A 23293-nucleotide genomic window follows, 5' to 3' on the forward strand; every position below is an offset into this window, starting at 1 on the left:
AAGAACAAATGTTTCAGAGTGGCCTCCCGCTATCTCGTAGATTCTTCTCATAATTTTCAAATATTGTGACCGTATGTAAATACGAAAAGACTGCGCAGCCTTGTATATAAGTTGAAGCTTTTGCCTGTTTTTGTTTTCTAAAATTAATTTTTTGGTAGCGAGAGTATATATCGCATAAAATTATTGCATAGTATTCCTGAAAAGAACCTATACAACCAACGTCACCTGCAAGAAGGCTTGTATTGAGATGAAATAGCTCACGTAGGCAAAAGTCTTTGTTGTCTTGCGTCGTGTGCATCTCACGGCAATACGTTTAGCCATTTTGCTCGACTTATGCCTTGAGGTGAAGCATTAAAGCTGACTTGTTGCGGTTAGCCTGGCAGATACGCGTGACCTGTTCCAGCCCACGTCCTCGCAGGACGAACGTCTGAAAGACACTGTCCTAACAGGAGATCACAAGCGCTCGTCTACTGTGCCAGACTGTATTTTCATAGAGACGAGACGCAATGCTCCTGTGTGCTGTCTGATCTCAGTGCACATTAAAGGATCCCATGTAATCGAAATTAAGTTAACTCTCATAAAAACGAAGCACACGATGACAATAGTCTTTCGTCGAGGTACGCTGTAGTGGTTATTGAAGCTAAATAACCTAAAAGCAAGCACTCATAAAGCCTTGAAATCACATTAGAAATTTCTCAATGCTTCACATCTTTCTTTATTGAAAAACAATACTTTTTTCTTTCTTAATTTTCACGTTTTTCATTGGCTTTCACGTCTCTGCATGCAACTGATGTCAGCGTTTGGTTTCTACGAAGACCCTGTCATCATGTGGACGGCTCCACATGCTTGGTAGCTAGGCTCCATGAACTACTACCGCTCTTTCCTGCGCGACGTTACAACAACAATTCAATTCGGAGACGCCTGCTGGAACGTCGACCAGGTCCGTGGGCTCGACACACTGCAGGGCATGGCGCTCTCGCTCTTGCTCTTTGACCTGACAATGCCTGGTCTCCCTGCTGCTTTCAATACCACCGACCGTGTTATTGGCCTGGGCCCGTTTGCGTTACCCGCCCGAGCACAACCCGGCGTCTCCGATACAATTCCGGGCCCTGCCCGAGCCCGTATAAACTATGTATGACCTACCCGGCCCTGTCCAGCCTACCGAGTAGGCGGGCTGAGGTCCGAAAAAAAATTTAATCAGCTAAGCGCGCTTCACTAATGTAAATGTTATTACTTCAAATTTCTCTGGAAAGAGACCCTCAAGTTCAGAACAATCATATAATTATCATTACCACCAGCCGGCAAAGGCTTCTCCCATGTCCCTCCAATTAACCTGGTCCGGTATTAGCTGCATCCACTTGACCGCTGCAAACTTCTTAACCTCATCCGCCCACCTGACATTCTGCCGCCCCCTGCTACGCTTTCCTTCCCTTGGTATCTAGTTTGTTACTTTTTTCGACCATCGGTTATCCTCTCTTCGCACTTCATGCCCTGCCTATGCCCATTTCGCCTTGATTTTCACTATGATGTCATTAACTGCAGTGATTTCTCTGACACACTCTTCACGCTTCCTTTCACGTAACGTGCACCTACTATTTTCCGTTCCATGTCTCTCTGCGCTGTCCTCAACTTAAGTAAAACCCTTTTCGTTAGTCTCCGCGTTTCAGCTTCATAGGTGAGTACAGGTAAGATGCAACTGTTATATACTTTCCTCTTGAGCGATACCGGTAAGCTGCCAGTCATAATCTGCGAGTACCTGCCAAATTTGCTCCATCCCAATCTTATTCTCCCAGTTATTCCCCTTTCATGGTCCGGATCTGCGGTTACTACCTGTTCTAAGTAGACATATTCCCCTACCACTTCCAGTGCCTCGCTACTTTTTGTAAACTGCTGTACTTCCCCGAGGCTGTTGAAAATTACCCAAGTCTTCTGCATATTGATTTTTAAGCCTACATTTCTACTTTTCCTGTCTAGGTCATCAATAATTATTTGCAATTCATCCCCCGAGTTACTTAACAAGGCAATGTCATCAGCAAATCGCAGATTACTGAGGTATTCTCCATCTACCCTTGTCCCTAACTGCTCCCATTCCAAGTCTCTGAATACTTCCTCTAAGCAAGTTGTGAATAGTACTGGGGAGATCGTGTCTGCTTGCCTACCACCTTTTTTTATTGGAATTTTATTACTTTATGCTGAACTATGGTTCCTGTGCAGCCACTATAGATATATCTTCCAGTAATTTCACATGCGGTTCATATACACCCTGATTTCGCAATGCCTGCAAGCTAGACTGCCGAGGTTTCGACTGAGTCAAATGCTCCTTCATATATAGTAATGAATGCTATGTATAAGGTCTGGATATATTCCGAGCATTTTTCCATCAGCTGGTTGATCGTATGGTATGGTATGGTATGGTATGGTATGGTATGGTATGGTATGGTATGGTATGGTATGGTATGGTATGGTATGGTATGGTATGGTATGGTATGGTATGGTATGGTATGGCATGGTATGGTATGGTATGGTATGGTATGTTATGGTATGGTATGGTATGGTATGGTATGGTATGGTATGGTATGGTATGGTATGGTATGGTATGGTATGGTATGGTATGGTATGGTATGGTATGGTATGGTATGGTATGGTATATGAGGTGTGGTATGACCTCAACTCTCCAATAGCCGCTTGTCAAATCCATGGACGAAAAATACCGTGCAATGCGAAGACGATCCAAAAAATCATCAATTCAGATAAAGGGGTAAACATCTTTCTTTGTCATGTTGTTGACCTTTCTGTAGTTGACACAGAAACTTAAAATACCATCCTTTTTCTTGACGAATACAACGGGGCATGCACAAGAACTTGTTGAGAGCTTTATAATATCATTGTGAAGCATCTGCTGGACCTGATGGCGAATCGCATCTCATTCCGTTGAATACGTTCGATAGGAGTGCTGCCTCACAGGTCGTTCGGTGTCTTTGGTAATAATTCGGTGCTTGGCAACTGCCGTCTGACCGATTTCGGACAAGAGAGCAAAACAGTTCGCGAACGAATGCAGGAAGTCCAGAAGGCAACAGCGGCCGCACCCCCGAGGGTCATTGTTTAGCTTCCCTGACGCAGACTGGGAGACGTCTTGCAGGGTCGGAGGACACAGGACAGCTCGGTGAAAAAGTGCGAGGAGAAGGCGACGAGAGCTAATGGCTATAAAGGTGAACTGGGAGAAGATACAGCCGGTTATAGGTACTCCTGAATTTCGTGCAGTCGTTCGCCATAACGAGGACGAGATGCGTCAGACGTGAAACTCTGCAGGCCCATCTGACTGTAAGAGCAGATGCGATATAGATGGCCAGGCTCTCCGCAATGATAACAAAGAGGGCGGTGTCTTCCAGACTGCCGCCTTCCAAGTAGGCTGCCAGACCTGGTCCCGGGGCGCAAAACACCAGAAGGGTGCTTCGGGCTCTGGAGAAACGCGAGTCTGGTAGGCGAAGGTGAGCATGGTATCTCAGCGTAAGAGAGGAGTGAAGGAGTGGGGGATGGCTGTACGAGTGGCTGCATTGCTTGCTGTAGATCATCGCGTGTAACGTTGTAAATTGTGGCGGGAGGTGACTGGAGGCGCTCAGTGGGAAGGTGTTGCAATTCCTCCCGAACAATTTGGCGCAACAGCTCCCGGAGTACATGGTCATTGTTATCTCGTGGCAAGCTAGGACAACTGACGGCCGAAAGTCAGAGCGTGCGGTCATACTGGACGGCTCGTTGCTGCAGCGCCCGTTTCATGGTGGTATAGCTTCACGGGCAAATTCATCCACGCTGGTCCGGGGGCTACGAGCGAGACCAACTACTCCTTTATACATCATGCATTAAAAAACGCACTTTTTTGGTTTCGGCCATGTTCGGTTCAGCGCACCGAAAAAGTAAGGTCATGTCTTCAACGAACACTATGACGCTTTCGTTGTGCCTCTTCATCGAATCGACACTGCAGAGCCCGTTCAGCCCCCCCCCCCCCCCTTTTTTTTTTTTTCCCTATCGTGGCTGTTTTGCCAAATGGGTATTCTATGCGGGACTATAGGTCACTGTGCTGTCCATGCAGATATTTTTCAGCATTACTACGTGTGGGATTTCCCCGTGTAATGGTCACGTAAAAGAACAACAAATGCTGTTTAGCATGCCTTCAGAGAAGTCTCCCATTAATTAAGGCTTGGACATTTGGACATATGTAACTTTCAATACTGAACAAATGCCTAGAAAAATAATTCACAATGCGAGAACGACGTGGTGAAACACCTGCAGACGGCCCATTCGCTCACCTTTCCTCCCTCGAGGGAGTGCTGAGCAAGCCCATCAGAAGTGGCTCGACTGTCACTGTGTGCACTGCCGGCAATTGTACTGCAAAACGATTTTACTATAGATATATTGAACAACATGAACATAAATAGCCCTGTTAAGGTGACGGCCCGGCATTTTGTAGCGGCAGCCTCCGGCTGGGGTTTTTGATTGTTGACACCTCCGAGGTACGGCGTTATTATGCGGGCACAAATTCGCCTGTTGCCTTCCTTTGGCATCTGCTCGCGCGTTCAGTCAACAACCTTTTATTCGGAGGTTACTGGAATAGCCCGCCATGGTGCCGTACTTACGGTCAACGCGTTTTCGTAAGGCACGGCTATGAAACTCTAGGAACGGGCAGCATCACGCAATCTTCCAGCTAGCGGGTGCCTATCAGCGTTTTCACAGGCACTGGCTTGCCTCACGGTTAGGTAAATGCTTTCCGCTTTTTCGGGCCCGTGAGCACCACTGAACTTGTTGCAGTCCAACGACTCGTTGCTTGGAAGTACCCCCCCCCCCCTTCCCCCCCCCCCCCTCCCTCCTCCTTCCGCCTCGACTTCTGCTGTCATTCGCCCGAGCCAGACGGCTGGCGCTTTGGCATTTTTTTTTTTTTTTTACCGGCTGGGCTACTGGATACGGTCGGTAGGTGACGTGTTCTGCAGATTATTTCGTAATATTCGCGGACCCTGAAATATTCGGCGTGTCTGAGTCTTGTGTACGCGTACACCCGTGGCGAATTCGTAACACCCGCGTGCAAGTGAGAATCCGCGTCACGGCTCCGAGGCAACAGGTGTCCGACATTTCACTTTCGCACCGATGGCCTTGCGGCACGGTGCCCTCCTCGAGCACGAAAGGCAGTGTGCTCAAATTCAGCTGGTAACCCACTGTTTTTTTTTTTTTTTTATGAGTGCAGAAGGTTAAGTGCCTTGCTTTCCGAGCGCTGAAACAGCCCCGTGTTCTAATCTATTACAGCAACGAGTTTCACCCTACGAGACAGCGGCTACCTGTTGGCGTACTCCTGCAGGGCGCGCTCTTGTCGGCCGATCGAAGTCCTCGAGCGCGCGCAGCGGGGCAGCGCCGTCGATTAATTGGGCCCCGGCCGCTATCGACCCGCGCGCCGCTCTCTGTGCAGCCAAGATGGCGGCCGGCAACCGTGGAGACGCGCTCGCACCCTGGGCCAGGCCGGACCTTCTGCAAGCCCGCGACGCTGCTAGGACCTAGATGTGAAAATAAATGTATCGCAGCTACCTCTGCGTCGAGGTAAGTGAGCGCTCTCGGCGCGGTCGGCCAGCGACTTCAAGGAGGCCACTGGGACACCGCTTGTTTACCAACAAAGTGTGCGCGTCATGGCAGCCCCGGGCGGCCCCCCTCTCCGAGACGAGGGGCCGACGTCTACCTACGGCTGCGCCTCGATGCTCAACCTCCGCGCGCCGTGACGCCGCTGCGTCGTCGCTCTCTACCGTTACAATAAGGGCATTGGGACAGAGTAGGGCTGGCGCGAGGCCGCCTGATTGGTGTCTGTGTAAGTTCAGTGATATCCACGACCATCGACTAAGTGCGCTGGCACGATGTGCTTGCGCAACACTTTATCTTCGTCACAGAGTGCCTAATGCAGTCCTCAGAAGCAAGCGTCACGGCGACTGACCTCGACCAATGACGCAGTGCTCTTTAGAAATATCGAGTCTAATATCGGCATTTGTATGAACTGGAGTATCGACCTGCCATGTGTCGTCGCGGGATGACCCTGTTTCGCTGGCTTTCTTGCATTTACACTCACTGCGTGGAGAAGCGGCAGAGCCAGGATTATGATCTGTTGCAACGCGTTCTGTTGCCGCGAAGCGCTTCAAACAACTAGATTGGAATTCATGGTTCCTTCCGTAAATTATGTGCTTATTTCGTGCTGCGAGACAACAAGAATTGTCTTGTAGGTTTGGCTTAGATTGCTGCGTAATAAAGTCGTAATAAGCGCAAAAAGTTATGTTATATTATTCAGCTAAAACAGGGATCAAATCATCGTCTTTTTCAAAGATCACGTCTATTTTAGATGACAACGGCCGTCTATTGCAGTCACAGAGGTAAAGGTTTAGTGTGTTGTGTTTATTAGGTCAAATAGCACTCGTACACTCCAAGGCGCTGTGGCAGTTTGCACATACTCCAGACTTGTTGCTTCTAGCTCTGCTGCGCTGAATGAAACAAGCGCTCGAGGGTGCTGAACACGCAGACGTGAACCAAAACAAAGACCTCAGTCTTGTTTCACGGCTGTGCTGTCCAAGGGTTAAACGCTAAACGGGATACTGTTGACCTCATTGAGTCGCGCGCGATGTGTCATGAGGCCGCTCTACGGAATGATGTCATGTCTGCCCAGAAGAAAATTGAGTCTCTAACTCTAGTCGTATGCGCAAGCCTGATCTAAGCACATTCGCGACGATGAACTTGCAGTTAGATATCCGGATAAAAGGTGTGCTATTTTTCTCCGTAGTAGTCAGTAAAACTACGTTAGCAGCGAGGACTAAGCGCGAGAGCGCTTTGACAAGAACGGCATGGAAGCGCCGTTCCGTCGAGTGACGCCTCGATCTCGCAGGTGGTGATCCTGCTGCTGCTGTCGCACGTGGGCTGGAATGGGCCGTCGTCGCCACGCGTGCAGCCCTGCTCTCGGGCGCAGTCGCACGTGGCACGCCAGCTGGTTCGCCGCAAGGTGACTGCCGTGTTGCAGCGATACCGGGTCTCGCTGGGGCCCGAGTGCCCGCTGCACCCGAGCCGCGACCTGTTCTGGTGGCCGCCTGACGAGTCCAAGCACAGCTGGAGCTGCCCCATGTGCGGCCGCTCTTTCTTCTGCCACGAGAAGCTAACCAGCCACTGGGACCAGGAGCACGCGCCGCAGATGCCCCCCAAGGTAGGCGGACGGCGCTTTAGGCGGAACGCGGCACACTCTACCACGATCCGCAGGCCGACCGGGGCGTGTGCCTGGCCGACTATTGCGACATCCTGCGCTGCGACGTGCTTGGCCCGCGGCTGGCGGCCGCCGAGCGCGCCTCGGCCTCTGGGAGCTCGGCTGTCGTCGAGGCCTTACCCGACAAGCCCAGGACGGACGAAAGCAGCTGCTCGCCGCCCGCCGCCGACCACCCGCGCTGCTCATGCGACCAGAGGCACATGAGCGCCCTGCAGCAGAAGTGCCGGGTATGGACATTTCAGCATCCCTCCTTGATAGTCCGCGCGAACCTGTCCACAGTGATAGCACTTGTAAGAGGATGATGACCAGATGAGTGGATTTTAATAGAAAAATAGCAGCTTGGCCAAGAAATGCCGCCCCTAAATTTGCTATGCCATTAACACTTGGACCGTGACACTTCGCGGTTGGCGCCGCTACAAGTAGTCTCATACTGTACGCCGTTCTATATATATATATATATATATATATATATATATATATATATATATATATATATATACCGGGTGTCCCAGCTAACTTGAACCAAGGGTTACAAAATAATGTATTTGAGGTAGGTCAGTGAAACCAAATGCATACAACTGCCAGCTTGTTCGCGCACTACAGGCAATTTTTTGTTTTGCATTTACTTAATTAGCTAATTATGTTAATTTCTCTAATTTTTTAAATATCGACTTTAGACCAAACATGTGAATTGGAAAGTTGTAGAGCACCTTCAGAAACCCCCATTCCATTAACTTCGATAAAGAAAGTCTCACGTGTATCTTTTTTTCCGGGCTCAGAAGAAAGCGCGCGAAATACAAATAATACCACGTGACTAGCGCATTTGTGCGCCGCGATTGTGGTGCTCTCAGCCGTGGTTTGAGCGAACGACATAAGCTGCGTCTGTGACCCGATGGTCCCGTTGCAGCGGCAGGCAGAAATGTTGGCGATGGTTCGAGCGAGCTCGAGCTCGCCCGTCGCCACCGCGATTTTGGCCACGCCTGCGCACCGCAGCAGCCTACATCACGACAGGCGGATGGCGATAAAAAACCGGCAAATGAAGGTGCAGCGCTAATTTTAATCGAGTCACATGATGTCATCTCGCCTCTTTACCCAAGCCTGTATGCGCAGATTCAGTGGCTGATACCTTATCGCTCATTCGTTTGTCGTGACGTTCGCTGATGGGAGAGAAGGAGGCCTTGTTAGAATGTCGGTGGTGTCGGCTCGCCGTTCTCGCTGCTACTGCACCGTCACGTGGGCCGGCTGTCTGACGCGGGCGAAGAAACCATCGCAGGCATATCGGCCTGCCGCTTTAACGGGGCCAAGAAGACACGGCCGCAGCTGATTTCGTTCGCTCAAACCACGACTGAGAGCACCACAATCGCGGCGCACAAATGCACTAGTCACGTGGTATTATTTGTATTTCGCGGGCTTTCTTCTGAAGCCCGGAAAAAACGATACAATTGAGACTTTCTTTATCGCAATTAATGAAATGGGGGTTTCTGAAGGTGCTCTACAACTTTCCAATTTACATGTTTGGTCTAAAGTCGATATTTAATAAATTAGATAAATTAACATAATTAGCTATTTAAGTAATTGCAAAACAAAAAATTGCCTGTAGTGCCCAAGGAGACTGGCAGTTGAATGCAATTGGTTTAACTGACCTACCTCAAATATATTATTTTGTACCCCTTGGTTCAAGTTAGCTGGGACACCCGGTATATATATATATATATATATATATATATATATATATATATATATATATATATATATATATATATATATATATATCTTTTATTTTTTCATCGCGAACATATCATCCTAAGCGTCTGCGGAAGGCCAGTGCGGACTCTGTATTTAGAATGTATTATATCCTTTATCAAAAGTCCTAGGCGGTTTGCTTTTGGGATGCCATATGGCTCGTTATGCATCCCCCGTATTCCATTTTCTTTTTTACTCCAAGAGCAACTCTGCACCTCCGCCTTCCGCAGGTGAGAGCTTGCAATGATGCTACGAGAATCCCACTAGGCGGCTTAGTAGCAGACTCCCCTGGGCTCTAAGCTTAGTGCCAAACAGCACCAAATATTTTGTTCGCTGAACATGACGTCAGAGTAAACGTTGATCTATTGTTCCAGTGCGTTCATATTGATTCGATTATTTTTAACACTATTATGATGATCACTGAAAAACAAGTAACACTTTGAAAAGCACATAGGCGTCCCGTGCTTATTTTTGCCGTTCGCTGTATATGTGCAGTTTCTATTGTATAAGTTATAAAAAATACATATTTTGGTGAGCAAATTGCATCACTTCACCACTAGCAGTTTTTCCTAATTATTCAAATATATTATTTCTTTTTTCTTCGCCTTTTCATTTCATCTAAGCGAAGTAGTCTGCATCCACGCTGGCTGATATTGCGAGGTGTGACTCCAGCGATAGTCCGTAATCGGTCTCACAAGCAAACGCGACAACGAATTGGTAAGAAAAATAAAAACCATAAATGAGGAAAAAAAAAAACAAGAAAGTGGGACCTCGAAAACGTATGTGTGAGCAGTGAGCAGTGCTAGCGCAAACATTAATGTACAATGTTTGTCTACCTTGAGAAGCAGCCGGTAGCGTAACTGAGTGCCCGCTCAGTTCATTACCGTACAGTTGAAACATTGAAAATGAAATCATAATTGTCTAAAATATCACTTTTTGCACGAGGGAGCCTATCAGCGAGCAGTTAATAGTGAACTGTTCACTCATCAGCTGCCGCGAGTAAAAAACTAGTTAAATGCTCCCAGCTTACACACATTAGCCTTAAGTGACGCATTAAGAAAAAAACAAAAGTCATATTCCGTTTCCTTTCTGAAGTTTTATGCGCACATTTGTAAATTAGTTTACTCCCTGTACAGGCACGGTTCGTGTGTTGTCATTATAAATTAAATTACTAACGGGAGGTGGTCAGACAAGCTTGGACCACTCCTAAACCACAGTACCCATGGCGTGTACTCGAGTGACTTCTTGCCTTTTCTTCTGCACGTCGCATTTTCGCTGGACTAGCGGTTGTTCTGATGCCCTTGTATCGCGAGTGGTGTCAAAACTAATTGGCTCTGAAATCAAAACAAGGTTTCTGTTTACCTATGTACTGATAATATGCGGACGATAAGGTAAATCAGCAGGTGAATTTTTGTTTTCAGATCAACGAAATATCCCCCACCGATACCAAACCCATTATATCTCTTCGACAACGACCCCTTTCTAAAATTCATTCATTCATCGGTCGCGAACTGTCCCTTGCGCATATCAATGCATTATGTCTTTGAATAGAGGGTTCAGCGGACGAGGACGGCGCTGAGGAGGGTAAAGCATCCTGGAAGCTTCGGTTTACAGGACACGGTATACTGCTCCGCAGTAAAAGAAGCAGAAGAGCGGGACTGGTGTCCGTTTATTTGATCTTCGCACTCTTTCCGATTGAACACTTTTAAGTTTGTCTGTTGTGTTGTTGCTGTTGCTCAGATTCCCTCCCTTTTTTCAGATCGTCGTACAACAGTGCGTCATGGGACTTCTCTCCATTCTCTCTGTCAAGGACTTTCAAGACATTGAAGGTAATTAAAAAAATATATTGAATGGCGATTACGCAGCTGGTAATGCGGAAAATCAGTGCTGTCTGACATGCGATAGCGGTTACGCAGATAAAGATACAGCCCGTTCCTTTCCCGCTTTTCAAGGTCGCAGAGAGAGGACCGGACGAACAAACAACGGCGAATGCGAGAGTGGGGGATTTAGTGCTCTAAAAAAAGTAATAATAACGTTTTACGCTTTTCTTTTTTTGCGTACTAGAGCGAACAAAAGTGGTACACAACGCTCGGAAAGCTGTATACTGCATCTAGAGCGGCGTTTACATAAACCCAACAGCAGCGGGTTGGGTTGAGTTATCGAGTCGAAAACCCATGTAAACTCTGTCGGGTTGTGTCGAGGGGTCGAGTCGAGTCAACTCCGGCGCAGGGGGTGGTTGGGTTGACTAGACTCGACCACGCAGCAGAAAGCATGTAAACGCTGTCGGGTTGAATCGGGGCACAGTGGGAGAGGATAACAATACGGAAAACGCTGGAGATGAGCGGAGAAAAAAAAAACGGAATTGGGTGCCGTCTGCTAGTTCTTCGCCTCGATGCGAGGGGCCACCGTAATCGCCGCTCGTCGGGTCGGGTTCATGCAAACCCGGTATGATCGAGTCACTCAACTCAACTCCTCAACTAGATCCCCGCTGTCGAGTCCATGTAAACAGGGCTTAGAAGAGAGAGACAGTTGAGGCTCTTTTTTATCGACAAGCACGTGTTAGCTCGCTTTGACGCGTAGCCCTCCTTCCCGTCTAAATGCTCCGGCACGATAGCAGTCATGTGGCCGGTGTTCTTTTTACATTGCACGGCGGATATATGACGTGGCAATTAGCACTCGCCACACTGAAATAGTTATGACGCGACTCCTACCGTCCGCCTTACATCACGTACCACTCGTTGTAACCACATGACTGGTCTCGAGGAAAGCGCGCTTCCCCTCGAGACCGGCCGTGCGGGAACACAGGGCGAACCACGTCCGCCGCTATGAACGAGGATGGCGCTGGCAAACACCCTCAAAGATACGTCACATGCACCATAACTACCTAAGAAGGTATACGATTGAACAGCCGTCGCGATATTATAGCGACGCATATCCGACACTGCTGCGGCGCCGTTCAACAATTCTCCGAACAGACGCGCGGCACACTGAAAGCAGCCAACGGCATGCCTGCAGATAGAGGGTACCCTGTCAGCTGCCTTGAACTCAGATGCAGACGGAAGATGGCTTTGCGATGCTGTTTTGGCTAAAGCGACTCTGGTTTTTGTGATGAGCCACCGGCAGTGTGTTTTAAATCATTTTTGCTCCTGAGAGTCTGTGTAATATGCCGCAAATTACCGTGGTGTTCATTAATGACACCGTGTGTTTCTAATTCGCAATGCTCGGGAAAGCATGATCGCTTTGACTGAGTATCGTCCTTGTTGATTATACTGGTCTTGTCTTGCTGCACAGAGAACATACACATCTGTAGGTTTGGGCACCGCGCTCGGACCACATAGCTATGTTCTTCGCACATTCCTTGCAGACGAGCTCAACAATGGGATCTGCTCTTACCTCACCTGCAATAAGTACTGGGATGACTCCCTAAATGAGGTCAGTGGCACTCATTCGAAGGTTGTTGCTTTTCTTGTGGGACCAGCGAGAATTTTCTCCAAGGCTAAATGGGGACTTTTCTCTCTTTTTCAGGAACGGCGCGTACCAATGTTATTCAGTATGATAATAGGAATAATACTCGTCGGTGGGTTCTGCCTTTGCTACTACATCGTTTGGATTCTCTTTGAGTGAGTATGAAGAGATGGACAAGTTTGGGCACAGCACTTCATCTGTTTTCGAGCATTAGCGAGGGCAACTTTAAGTAGCGAAATGACTTATCGCTGTCATTAGGGACTCGTACACTGTTGGAGGCCGCGCATCCTCTGAACAAGGCTGCTGTACTGAGCACCCAAAGGAAGTATGGCTATCCCCTCAGTGTGCATGTAAAGTGCATTGGTTCGCTCGCAAAGGGGCCACGCGATAAATCGTCATGGCTCGTTACCAGTCAGTCGTTGACTAGGACAAGCTGTCAGGCTAGTTGGTGTTGGTCCATGGTTGACAGCGCTTAACCACACGGACAGAGAAAAGAACACAGTCGTGCACGTGGTCAACAGTCGTTGACCCCGGGATATATATGTGATGCAATAAGTTATCTACTAACCCCAATTACATAGAGTTTTAACACCCTGCCAGTGGACCAGTTAATATCCCGTGAAACATTGGCAGTGTTACGGCATAATTTATCTGTTCGGTGAGTAACATATCGTACTTGTGTTTCCATTTACCCGCTCGCTATGTGGTAAGGTAGGGTATATGTGTGATGTGGTAAGGTATGTAAAGTATGGGGAAAAAAAACTACGCTTTATACAGTTTCAGAAGAAATAATTCGCTTTACGCCAGATGGAATCGAGCCAATAGTGCACGTGGCAATAGAAAATCAGGACTCGTCGGCTCAAATTTATAGTGGCAGACATCGGAAAAGGCAGGTGCAAGAACAGGGAGCGCGTCAAATATTGCCTCAAGATGGGCGTGTTTAGCGGTAAGGCACCAGGAATGAAGGAGCTCCACACTAAGCATGTCCATATCGGGCAGATCTTCGCTGTAGCGGGCCAAGCTCCCGAGGGGAAATGTGTGCTTCCGATGCGCAGGGCAATCCCACTGCCTAGCCTGGGCGGCGGAGGAGGCGGCGCGGCCTACGATGACGTGTACTGCAACAACAGTCAGGTGCGCTTCTCGAGCTTCGGCCTGTCGTCCGGCCGCGATGGGCCGGCCCGCCAGTGCCACTGCCGCGTCCTGGGCCGCCACTCGTACCAGAAGCACAACATGGCCGCCAACATGCGGTGACGCCGGTAGCGGCCAGGTACGTCCACCGCCTGGGGCCGTCCACGCATGGCCGAGCAGGCACGCCCGCCTAGCGTCCCTGTCCGTCGACGTGCATCGCCGAGGCACTTGGAGTTGGCTTTTACGCTCGGTGGCGCGAAACACACTCCTGTTACCAGCTCCGCCTCGACGACGTAGCGCAGTGCTCTCTTAGATTGTAAAGGGCGCCGACTGCTGTGGCTTGACGAGTAGTGGTGAGGGTGGCAGCTCTGTCCATGAGTGTCATCTGGAGCGGACGGGCACGCATTCTGCTTGCGTATGCACGTAGCGCCTGCTTAGCATGAGACCATGCGTCTGGGCGACTAGATCCCCAGTAAGACCTTGTAGGCGCCATTTTATGCTCTCGAAAGTCTGTAGTCCCCGCTGTTGCTCGCCCCCCCCCCTCCCCCTTTCTCTCCTCATCTTGGTGCTACTCGAGGAAAAGCAGCTCTTTTTCTGAGTCCAGCTGTCGCCTGCTTGAACTTGAAAGATGTGTGCCGACAGATTCGCTGCGTTAAAAAGGATTTCTGACCCGCGGCAACTGGCAGAATGGTTCGAAAAGGGCTCATGAATGGGCTAGAGCAGTGCAACACAATGTGATGGCTTGCGTTTCACCCGTCCCTGCCGCCTAGAGTACATATAGACACACAGCGTAGGAAGCGAACGCTGTACATTGCAGTGCATTTAACCGCACAGTTCACTATATGCGTTCAAGCTTTGTGACTGAAGTTAATAGACGGAACCACGTTCGACGGTCCAAGAGCGCTGCACATAGCATAGCGGAAGCACTTTTGCGCGTCTAGCGTGCTCGGTATATAAAGCAAAGTCGACCTATTTTTATATGCAAAAGGAATTTTTACTTGCCTTCGTGACCACCAGCCGATGTACGAACCCAAAATTTGCTCACACGGACAAAACACGCCACCAAAGTAGGAAATGTCGATCAAAAGGAGAACAAAATATGCAGCCGCGCAACGGCTCGACTAGCCTCACTTTCTTATTCCTCAGCTTGTGCTGATATAGCAATAGGACCAACATGCACCGGCAATATTCACTTTCTTGCCCCTGCCGCTTTCAAATGCGCGGGCGAGAGGGTTTTAACCACGGGGCACGCAGCGATGTGGCGGAGAAAACTGCTGCGGCAACCTGCACTGCAACAGTCTTCTGGACATAGCACCTTAGCGATGAGCGCACTTGAGACAGAGAACGCTTTGATCGCGTTTCCAATTCGTCGTACTTCATTCATTGCAGCATATGCTGGTTGCATGACCCACAACCGACATATGGTGCAATCTTGTCGGTCACCGGGAGGCAGAAAAGAACAATGTCTGTTGTGCATGAGCCAGTTCGTGCGCCTTGGTCTGAACTGTCAACTGAATAAACGGAACGGGCTCGGTCCTCTTGTGCTTCTTTCCAGTCTGCTCCGCTTATCCAATTGACTGCGCAAAGAACAGTGCATCAAGATCCCCTCACCTTAGATAATTGTTGGATCATTGCTTGCCAGCCTTAAAGCTGACTAAATTCGAGCTCCAAGGAACGAGTATTCTACTGCGATGATAATTTGAGTTGCATCTTCATTTTTCAACGCGCATTCATTCAATTATTGGAGGCCCATCGCCGAATCATGGCGGCAGAACAGTTGTTCGCGAAGCTGTATACCTACAATATAGTGCAATGAACAGATGGTGCCTTATCGCTTAATCCGACGTTTACACAAATGGTCAGCTGGAGGGCGTGTAGTCAGTACATACTGCGCTAAACCAAACCTGTATTCGTTTTGGTTTAGCGCCCGTGATTCCGCATGCGCCTTGTGCACTAACAATATCAGCGCACCCACCTGAGCGCGAACTAGCGCGCAGACAGCAATAAGAGCGGTAACGCCTTCATTATCCTGCAGCTTGATTATCGGGGTTAAGCGGGATAAGCCCTGAATGAATGAAACAACTTTATTGCCTAGGATCCCTAATCGCGACCGTGGCGACTACCCCATAGCCATTCCGCAAAGCACATATCGTTTGCCTACTTTGCCCCCTCTACGGCACGTGCAGCGAGGTTCATCTGCAAGGTTAAACCAATCGGTCCACGTTCATCTCCTTGTCACCTGGGACACGAACCAACAGTTAAGGCGACAGCCTGTCGGTCGCCAATCTATCTTACACGTGATATTAAGCAGGGGCAGGAATGCTTGCGGTGGACGCACACTTAGCATTCACCTGCATCCCAGAGCTTAGGTTAACGCTTGCAAACAATATCAGCCTCACTCGGGTCACTTTTTCTTCAAGGAGAGGAGTGAGAATGTTGTTCTCCTTTCTAGGCGTCCATCGTAAGCATTCTCATCTCTGTACAAACAGTTTTCTCAATCCGGCCCGAGAGCAGCACGCAACCGATGCATGTGACATGCTTGCCCCAAGCAAGTGCGTCACCTCAGACTTTTTTACCAAGTGAGCCCGTAATCATCCATCCAACAGTAGATGCATGCATGGCGTCCTCTGCATTCATTTCTCTAGCCTCACTGATTTTGCTCCCTCCAACTGTCTTCAAGAGCGATGAAAGCGAACAATGATCATTGAAGGATCCACTTTTTGGACGTTTGCTTGAAACTGGCACCGCCATTATTGTCTAGGTGAAGTATGGACTAGGTTGCGTAAATATACGCAAAACCATTTTCAGAAACCGACAGGAGAGACCACAAATACTAGCTGGCAGCCTTTCCTCAAATTAAAGAAAAATGGAAATGCTGCTCCGATCGGAGGACACCGGTATACAGTCCGGACGCTACAGATTTCGTAAGGCTTTTTATGCTGTCATCACTACAACTTTTTTTTTTTCACTTCAAACACTCTAATTCGAAAGTTGTTCCAAAAGCTGTCAGTTGAGAACAGTCCACTGCGATTTTCGTTCTTAGGTTATCACAAAAGAGTACATGAGTATTAACAAACTAAGTGCTCAGTACCAACTCAAGGCAAACGTAAGGCAAGGTATCTGGACGTCCACGCGCGCTTGCTAGCTTAGTCTTTCACCTGTCGCTGTTTTGCTGCTCAGTGCATGCGTCAAGTGCATGAAGCGCGCTTTAGTCGCCTGCGCGGCTGCGCACCAGTTCCAAACTAGAGGGAAGGTGCAGGGTATGCGGCCTCCGGATGAACATGCCTCTGGCCTACATGCTCTGCACTAGACGAAGCTATGTAATACTTCTTAACCGTGGTTGAAGCGAAGTAATAGGGAAAGTGGGACAGTGCTGTTAGGTGATTATGCAATAACAGAACTAGCTACACACACACTGCGTCCAAGGCACAATCTAATGAGTTAACGTCACTTACACACACTTATACCCCAGCCGATACGAAAGTCACATATCCTCCATAGCTGCATCCAAGGAGGGTGTCCAGGCCGGTTGTTGTAAACAACGTAAATGACCGGACTAACCATGTGGCAAGTAACTACACTAGAAATAGAGCAGGCACAAAATGAAAGGACCGGGCAGCACAACAAAATGCATTCGTCCCTTTTCCTTCCTGACCATCCATCTTCTCTTCGATTTCGTTAATTTCGATGCCAAAATAACACACGCAACCCTCATTCTCTCTTGAGTGTACGATGCGGCCTTGCCTGCGATCGTGGCGATCTCGGTAAAGGCAGAGAAACGACTTGAAGTAGCCATGTCGCTTCTGTCTACGGCAGGCGCCATATTTGCTGACGCGTATTTTGACATCTCACCTTGTATCTATGGTGTCCCCTACCTGTCCCTTCAGTGCGGTAACATCTGCAGCTTGCGCCCGTCTTGAAAAAAGAAGACCAAAAAACTTATTTGCAGGTAAACTTTCGTTGCTCTCTTCTGTACTAGTTGCTGAGCATCGCTCGCTTCTTTTGTTCCGCGTGCTGCACACATGGTAGGCGTGTGAGCCTTGTTTCCGCCGCCTGACGTCCCTCTCCCCCAGCCGAGCTTTAAGCAGGTGCCGCCGCACAGACTGAGAGGTGCTGATGAAACACTGCAGCTCATGTCTCTTCAGTCTTGCATCGCGACTTTTGAAGCTTGCGCTAAGAAGCTGGGCCCGTTTCCTTCTGCGTTGGGAATCGTGGAGTGACCCTACGCCCCCCTTAGCTGCCGTCGCCTGCGGTTCGGTCGCTTTTTCCCGTGGAAGCAACCCCCTTAGCTGCCGTCGCCTGCGGTTCGGTCGCTTTTTCCCGTGGAAGCAACGGCGGGTGCGAGAGGACGCAAGGGCGGCGTCGGCAGCCTCCTCTCTCAGGAGGCTGCGGCCGCTACCTGCGAGTCAGTCCTATGCTTGAAAAAGAGAACAGCCGACATCGCTCTCGTCCTGACCGCACAGGAAGGCCAAGCGACCTGATGAATGGCGGGCGCTGTACATCCGCCGCGGGGCTCTCGCGTGCTTGACACGACGCACCGAGCGGGGCAAGTAGCATGCCAGTGGCATGATCAGATAGCAGGGATTCACGACCGGCTCGTACTCCTTACCACAGGGTGCCGCCGTCAGTGCCTCTTGCCTTGCGCCAGTACGATGAGGATTGCCCCGCTCAAAGCACGTGCATGCAGCTGAAAACACACTGGCCACTGCTGACATTGCTCGTTCGTTTGTTTCCCCGAGTTGGGAATTGTACGTAGTGTGGAGCACGCTCGCAATAGCCATTTTGGGCAAACTTTGATCGTAACTGACCGGTGCATGTTTTGCTAATTATCGTGATTTGTCTATCCTGCAGCAGGCTAAGGCAGTTGGTCAGACACGTAGTTTGCCTACGTAGGAATTGTTTAGAAACAGCTACTGTGAGTCAGGGAGTAGTAAGCACCCAGTATTTGGAGCAAGCAGTGCTTAGCACGCATACTTGCATGCCCCCCTCCAGCATCTGCACGTTGCCACACTCGCAAGAACGAAGCTGCATTTCGTGTCCCAAAACGCTCACGTTTCTTTGATGAATCAGAATAGAGCCTGGTGCAGGCATGCGGCCAGTTTTGCCCAGCTCACTTGTGCAAGTTCTGATGTGAGGAAAGAAAAAGATATCTGCGGCTACAAGGCTCCGATTCGCAGAGCTCTTCACGGGCGTCCGTCATTCACGGCAATCCCAGTCGCATAACTCTGAAAGCTCAAACGGTATTCAAACGTGGAAATTGTCTCACCTAAGTGCGTTTTGTGAATGTCCCGACGCTCCTCGTGGGTGCCATGATTGGGCTGCCGTCTCCTTGGAATGTCACTGTAGTTGGTCAACCGTCTTAACATACAGAGATTAACTGACTCTCTTTAGATTAACGTAATTGGGGTACGAAATGTTAATGCATAACCTTCTCGAAGGATCGACATAAATGTTTCTGTTTCAGTGTCACACATTAGTGGGCGAAGAAATCTGGAAGAAATGCATCTTTTCGTTGTGCTTTCGGTTACAGTCCCGCAGCTGTCATTGGAATTATTGATCAATTTTTGGTGAACCAGCAGTCTAGTGGCTCTGGACTGGACAGCATCCAGACTTGAAGTCTAATGACCACTGTCAGGTAAAGTAAGACCACAGTCGGCCGGGACTACGTCTTAGCCGCATATGAACGAAGCTGCTAGACGTTTTCGCGTTCCAATAATGCACGACGCAAGTAAAGAGGACTGTATTGTCCGCAACCGCGCTCTCACCCACTTTCATCTGTCTTTTCATTTAACGATAACCGCGGAGAAATTGTTTCGCTTCCCTTGAGTGTGTCGCCCACAAGCGCAGCTTACGATCTTAGATGCACTGCGCTGAGTCAGTCAAGCCCATGCTCAGAGTGGTGTTCGGATTGGTCTAGCTCAGTGCGCGCTCATGTGCTGGGCGCATGTGTGACGGCTCCGCTCTGCTTGCCCTCCCTGTCCCCGTCCCGTGCACAGCAAGCTGCGCTGCTCACCCCTGGTAGAATCGCTTGGGGTCAGGAGAAGCCGCCGGAACTGGCCGCGCGACAGCCGCGGATTGTTTCCGCTTTGGGAGCGTGACGACAGGTACAGAATGCCCGAGACTGTCCTCCTGTGAGGCTTCCCGGATCCTCGCACCCTTTGGTTTGTGATACACATGTGGCTCTGTTGGACAAGTTGGCGCGTGCCTTTGCATGCCGAGTCTGTTCACGCGTGTCATTGTATACTGCACACTGTGTTCACTCTTACCGCGATGCAATAACCTCGTCAGTGTGTAATGCACAAGGTGGTGACTTCTCGACACTTGCCCAGCCCTCGGCCTGGCGGCTGCTGGCTGAGCACTGCATATTATTTCATCCATCGGTCGGCTGCTGCTGCGCCGTGCACTGCTAGGTCCAACCTAACCACGACCGTACTATATAACCAGGTACTTAATTTTCTTGATAGGCGTTTCCAGCGCGCCGGTTCCGAGAGCATAGCTGTCACTAAAAAAGTCTTCTTAGATTTGAAAACGCAGTCATGGACGAAAAGAATTGTGACGCCATAGAGCGCGACTTCCAACTGCTTCTTTGTTTCCAGTGAAACGCATTCCACACGCGCTCAGGATTTTCGACGTCATCCACTGAATTGCAGAGATGTCGTGAGCGCTTTGACAAGCGTGCTTTCTGTGCACCTGATCTCATCTGCTTCGATGATTTCCCTGGTACCCCGTTATTTATGTCCTGTCATAATCATGCTCATTCAGAAAACCCGAAGGCAGCCGCGCACGTGACAGTGGGCAGATAGGTGTACGTCAAGTAATTTCAAGTAATTACTAACATTCTACGTCTGCACACCTAACTAGCCTCAGGGCACCGACCAGCTTGGCCTGTGTATTTGTTCTCAGCATGAAAGATGAATACGGCATAATACAAGATCTTACCGAGGTAATGTTTTGCAAGACTTCTGTACGTAACGAAAATAAAAAAAAAATGTAGAGAAGGGTGCTCTGCATACACTAAATTCATGCGATCTGCTTTTCTTAATGCATTGCAACGAGTTTTCCATGAGATACCTGGAAAGGTACAACATTTAGCTTTTGCTTATTTTGCTCCCTTCGGGGACTAACGTTCATTCCTCGTTGAAATTTAATACAGTTCAGACAGGGCCATTAGATGGGCTACTAGGTGACTCGGGGCTTAGAGGGTGCTAAAGCCTAGTGGAAAAAAAAATATATATATAAAAACACTGAGATGGGAGAAAGACGACAAGAATTATAAGTGGACGTCCTTTGTCGTCACTCTCTCTCTCCCCTCGATGTTTGTCTTGTTGAGGTATTTGCCAGTTGACACGCGTCTACTCGTCGATACTGATGACCATGAAATCGTGGCAGGATTTATTCTTACACACAGTTTGGAGTGCACGCGATAAGTGGAATTGTAAAAAGCCCACCCGAGGATTAAACTTCCAACAGGCATGTTGCTCAGGTCCAGAACTCTGCAGGGATGAACTTTGGGCATAAATGAATTAAACGCATGTAAAAAAGGACTAGCGGCAATGCCATGCTATACGAGCGACCATGCACGCTGTTACCCACAAAAATGACAAAAAAAAAAAAGAAATGAAGAATCAGCCATATGTCATAAATATAATGACAATAATTATAACCTTACAGACAGTTGGGGACTGTTTCGCAATGAGCCAAGGCGTGCCGCAAAGAAAATCGCCTTAAACGAACTGATAAAAGGGCCACTCCGCTTAGCTGAAAGAAAGCTGGGGTCAAGTGAAACAATAGCAGTTAAAAAAAAAAAAAAAAAAACCTTCAGTGGTCCCAGTATGCAACATTCTTAAATGCATGCCACTGGTATAGAAGGTTGCCTTGCGGAAATGCGAATAAATTTTTAATACCAGTGAAACAAGCTCAAATACCTGTACATAAATGTTGCGCTAGAAGTTCTGTAAATTTTTTTTTTCTTTTTCAGAAGTTCCAACCAAAGCTGAATCATCATTGATTTAAAGGAAATCACCCCTCTCCTGTAATCAAGAATAGATGTAAGCATGAAATGGGTTTTATTACCGGCGTAGCACACGCACGCGCACAACTATATAGATTAGTGTCACCGTCGAGCGGTGACAAGGTGAACAAACCAGAGCTCGTTACTGATCATGTCGACGGATGGCTCCACGGCACCTGCTGCGTAGTTTTTCCCGGCTCGCGCATTCTGCAGCGACGGCAACTCGCGCCTGATTGTAGCCTCGTCCGTGAATTGCCGCCTGGAATGTGCGCGCGTCGCTCGGGCTACAGGACAGAGCGTAGATCGGGCAGGTTTTACCACGGCCGGTCTCGAGGGAGAGCGCGCTTCGAGCGTGCGCTCTCCCTCGAGACCGGCCGTGGTTTTTCATACCGCGGGGTTAGGAAGACACTTGCCGACGTGTGCGCTGTTCCACGGGCAACGCAGCATGTGAGCACCCAAAAGTGACCCGTGAAAGTTCGGTGAGGTTCCCCTTCGTGTTCTCTATCCACCGACAACGGGAACTATAAAAGCATTTTGTGCTTAAAACTTGCAGACACAGCGGGAGTGATCTCTGCCACGTGTCACTTTCTGAGCCTGTATTATCCTTAGGGGGTAGCGAATTCATACATGGGCTCTCACAGTGAACGTAATTAACAGGAAACCTGTTTTGCTATTGTCCATGATTTGTGCCAGTTGGCTGAGCGTATTACTTGTTGTAATCTTTTTTTTTTCTTTTCTGTACTTTCCGATTTTAATTTTTTTGTACAAGGTAGGTGCGGAAAACGAATGAAATACCGTCGAAGGATTTGTTTTTGCTGCTGCGGTCATTTTTCATACAATACTTCGAGGCAGAAAATCCACTTTCTTTGACGGCAAAGCAAAACCTTCCACAAAGTCAAAGCCTTCCGTCCAACCGGCACACAAGAAAGGTGATAGCGATTTTGTGCACGCACAACTGCCCCAAAAAGATAGCAAATTGCACAAACGCGAAAGTTTAACGTCTTCACGGATAATTTTGGGCAGGCTTTTCGAAATAAAAACCTTTTCTGCAAAGCCATGCAGACTTGCATAGCAAAACATCGGCATCCTTCTGTAGCATATGGACGTCGGGGACATTCATCTTTCGTGGGGGAACACACTGTCAGACCTGGGCGGTGCCCGAGTGACAGGTAACGCGTGCCCACGCAGAACGTGAATATTTTCCGCGACGGATGGCCATCTGCCTCCAGCCGCAGCGTTTGCTCTGCGTTCCATTTTTCGCAATGCGCACGTTTGTAGCAGGGCATAAGGAACAAGATGCGAGAGAAATCACAGAAGCAGATATTATCCGGAATACTGGCTTTCCCACAGTTGCGTTCTCCTTTAAGGAAAGCGCGTTATACCCCAGTCACACGGCACTTCTCCAAGGTCTTTACTGCAAATGAGGTTTATTGCATTAAAGGAGTCTTTAAGCTGCCATGGCACATCAGAATATCAGTGGATGACGTCACGAAGTTCAGAGAATGCATGCAAATCACCTAAGCGTCAAATCTCAGCCTCAATTCTTTTCGTTCGTGTCTGTCTCCGCTACCTTGTAGGCTTTTTAAAGATGCTCCTAAAAAAAAAAAGATCAGGCACTATTCCCATTCGGCAGGAAGGCTTCCCCTCGCATCGAGTCGGATGTACTTGCAAAGCGC

The 23293-nt window shown here is 48.9% G+C and overlaps 1 protein-coding gene across 1 annotated transcript; it reads left to right on the forward strand.

The window, feature by feature from the left end:
- Positions 1–862: 862 nt before the first annotated feature.
- LOC146205789 (uncharacterized) lies at positions 863–21920 on the forward strand. The gene is made up of 8 exons (XM_084607746.1): positions 863–1056; positions 6868–7213; positions 7267–7497; positions 10773–10842; positions 12378–12445; positions 12539–12633; positions 13534–13745; positions 19603–21920. The coding sequence occupies exons 1-7, from the start codon at positions 863–865 to the stop codon at positions 13727–13729; spliced, it is 1200 nt and encodes a 399-aa protein (XP_084463872.1). The 3' UTR covers positions 13730–13745; positions 19603–21920.
- The last annotated feature ends 1373 nt before the right edge of the window (positions 21921–23293 follow it).

Source organism: Amblyomma maculatum, chromosome 1 (genome assembly GCF_055883805.1).
Source record: "Amblyomma maculatum isolate TAMU_Amacu chromosome 1, ASM5588380v1, whole genome shotgun sequence".
In the NCBI taxonomy this organism is placed as follows: Eukaryota; Metazoa; Arthropoda; class Arachnida; order Ixodida; family Ixodidae; genus Amblyomma; species Amblyomma maculatum.

Bases quoted from the DNA above. Each gene is read 5' to 3' on its own strand.
- LOC146205789 (XM_084607746.1), top strand. From the start codon at position 863: ATGAACTACTACCGCTCTTTCCTGCGCGACGTTACAACAACAATTCAA. The intron at 10,843-12,377 runs GTAATTAAAAAA...CATTCCTTGCAG, and splicing joins GGACTTTCAAGACATTGAAG to ACGAGCTCAACAATGGGATC. The intron at 12,446-12,538 runs GTCAGTGGCACT...TCTCTTTTTCAG, and splicing joins GGGATGACTCCCTAAATGAG to GAACGGCGCGTACCAATGTT.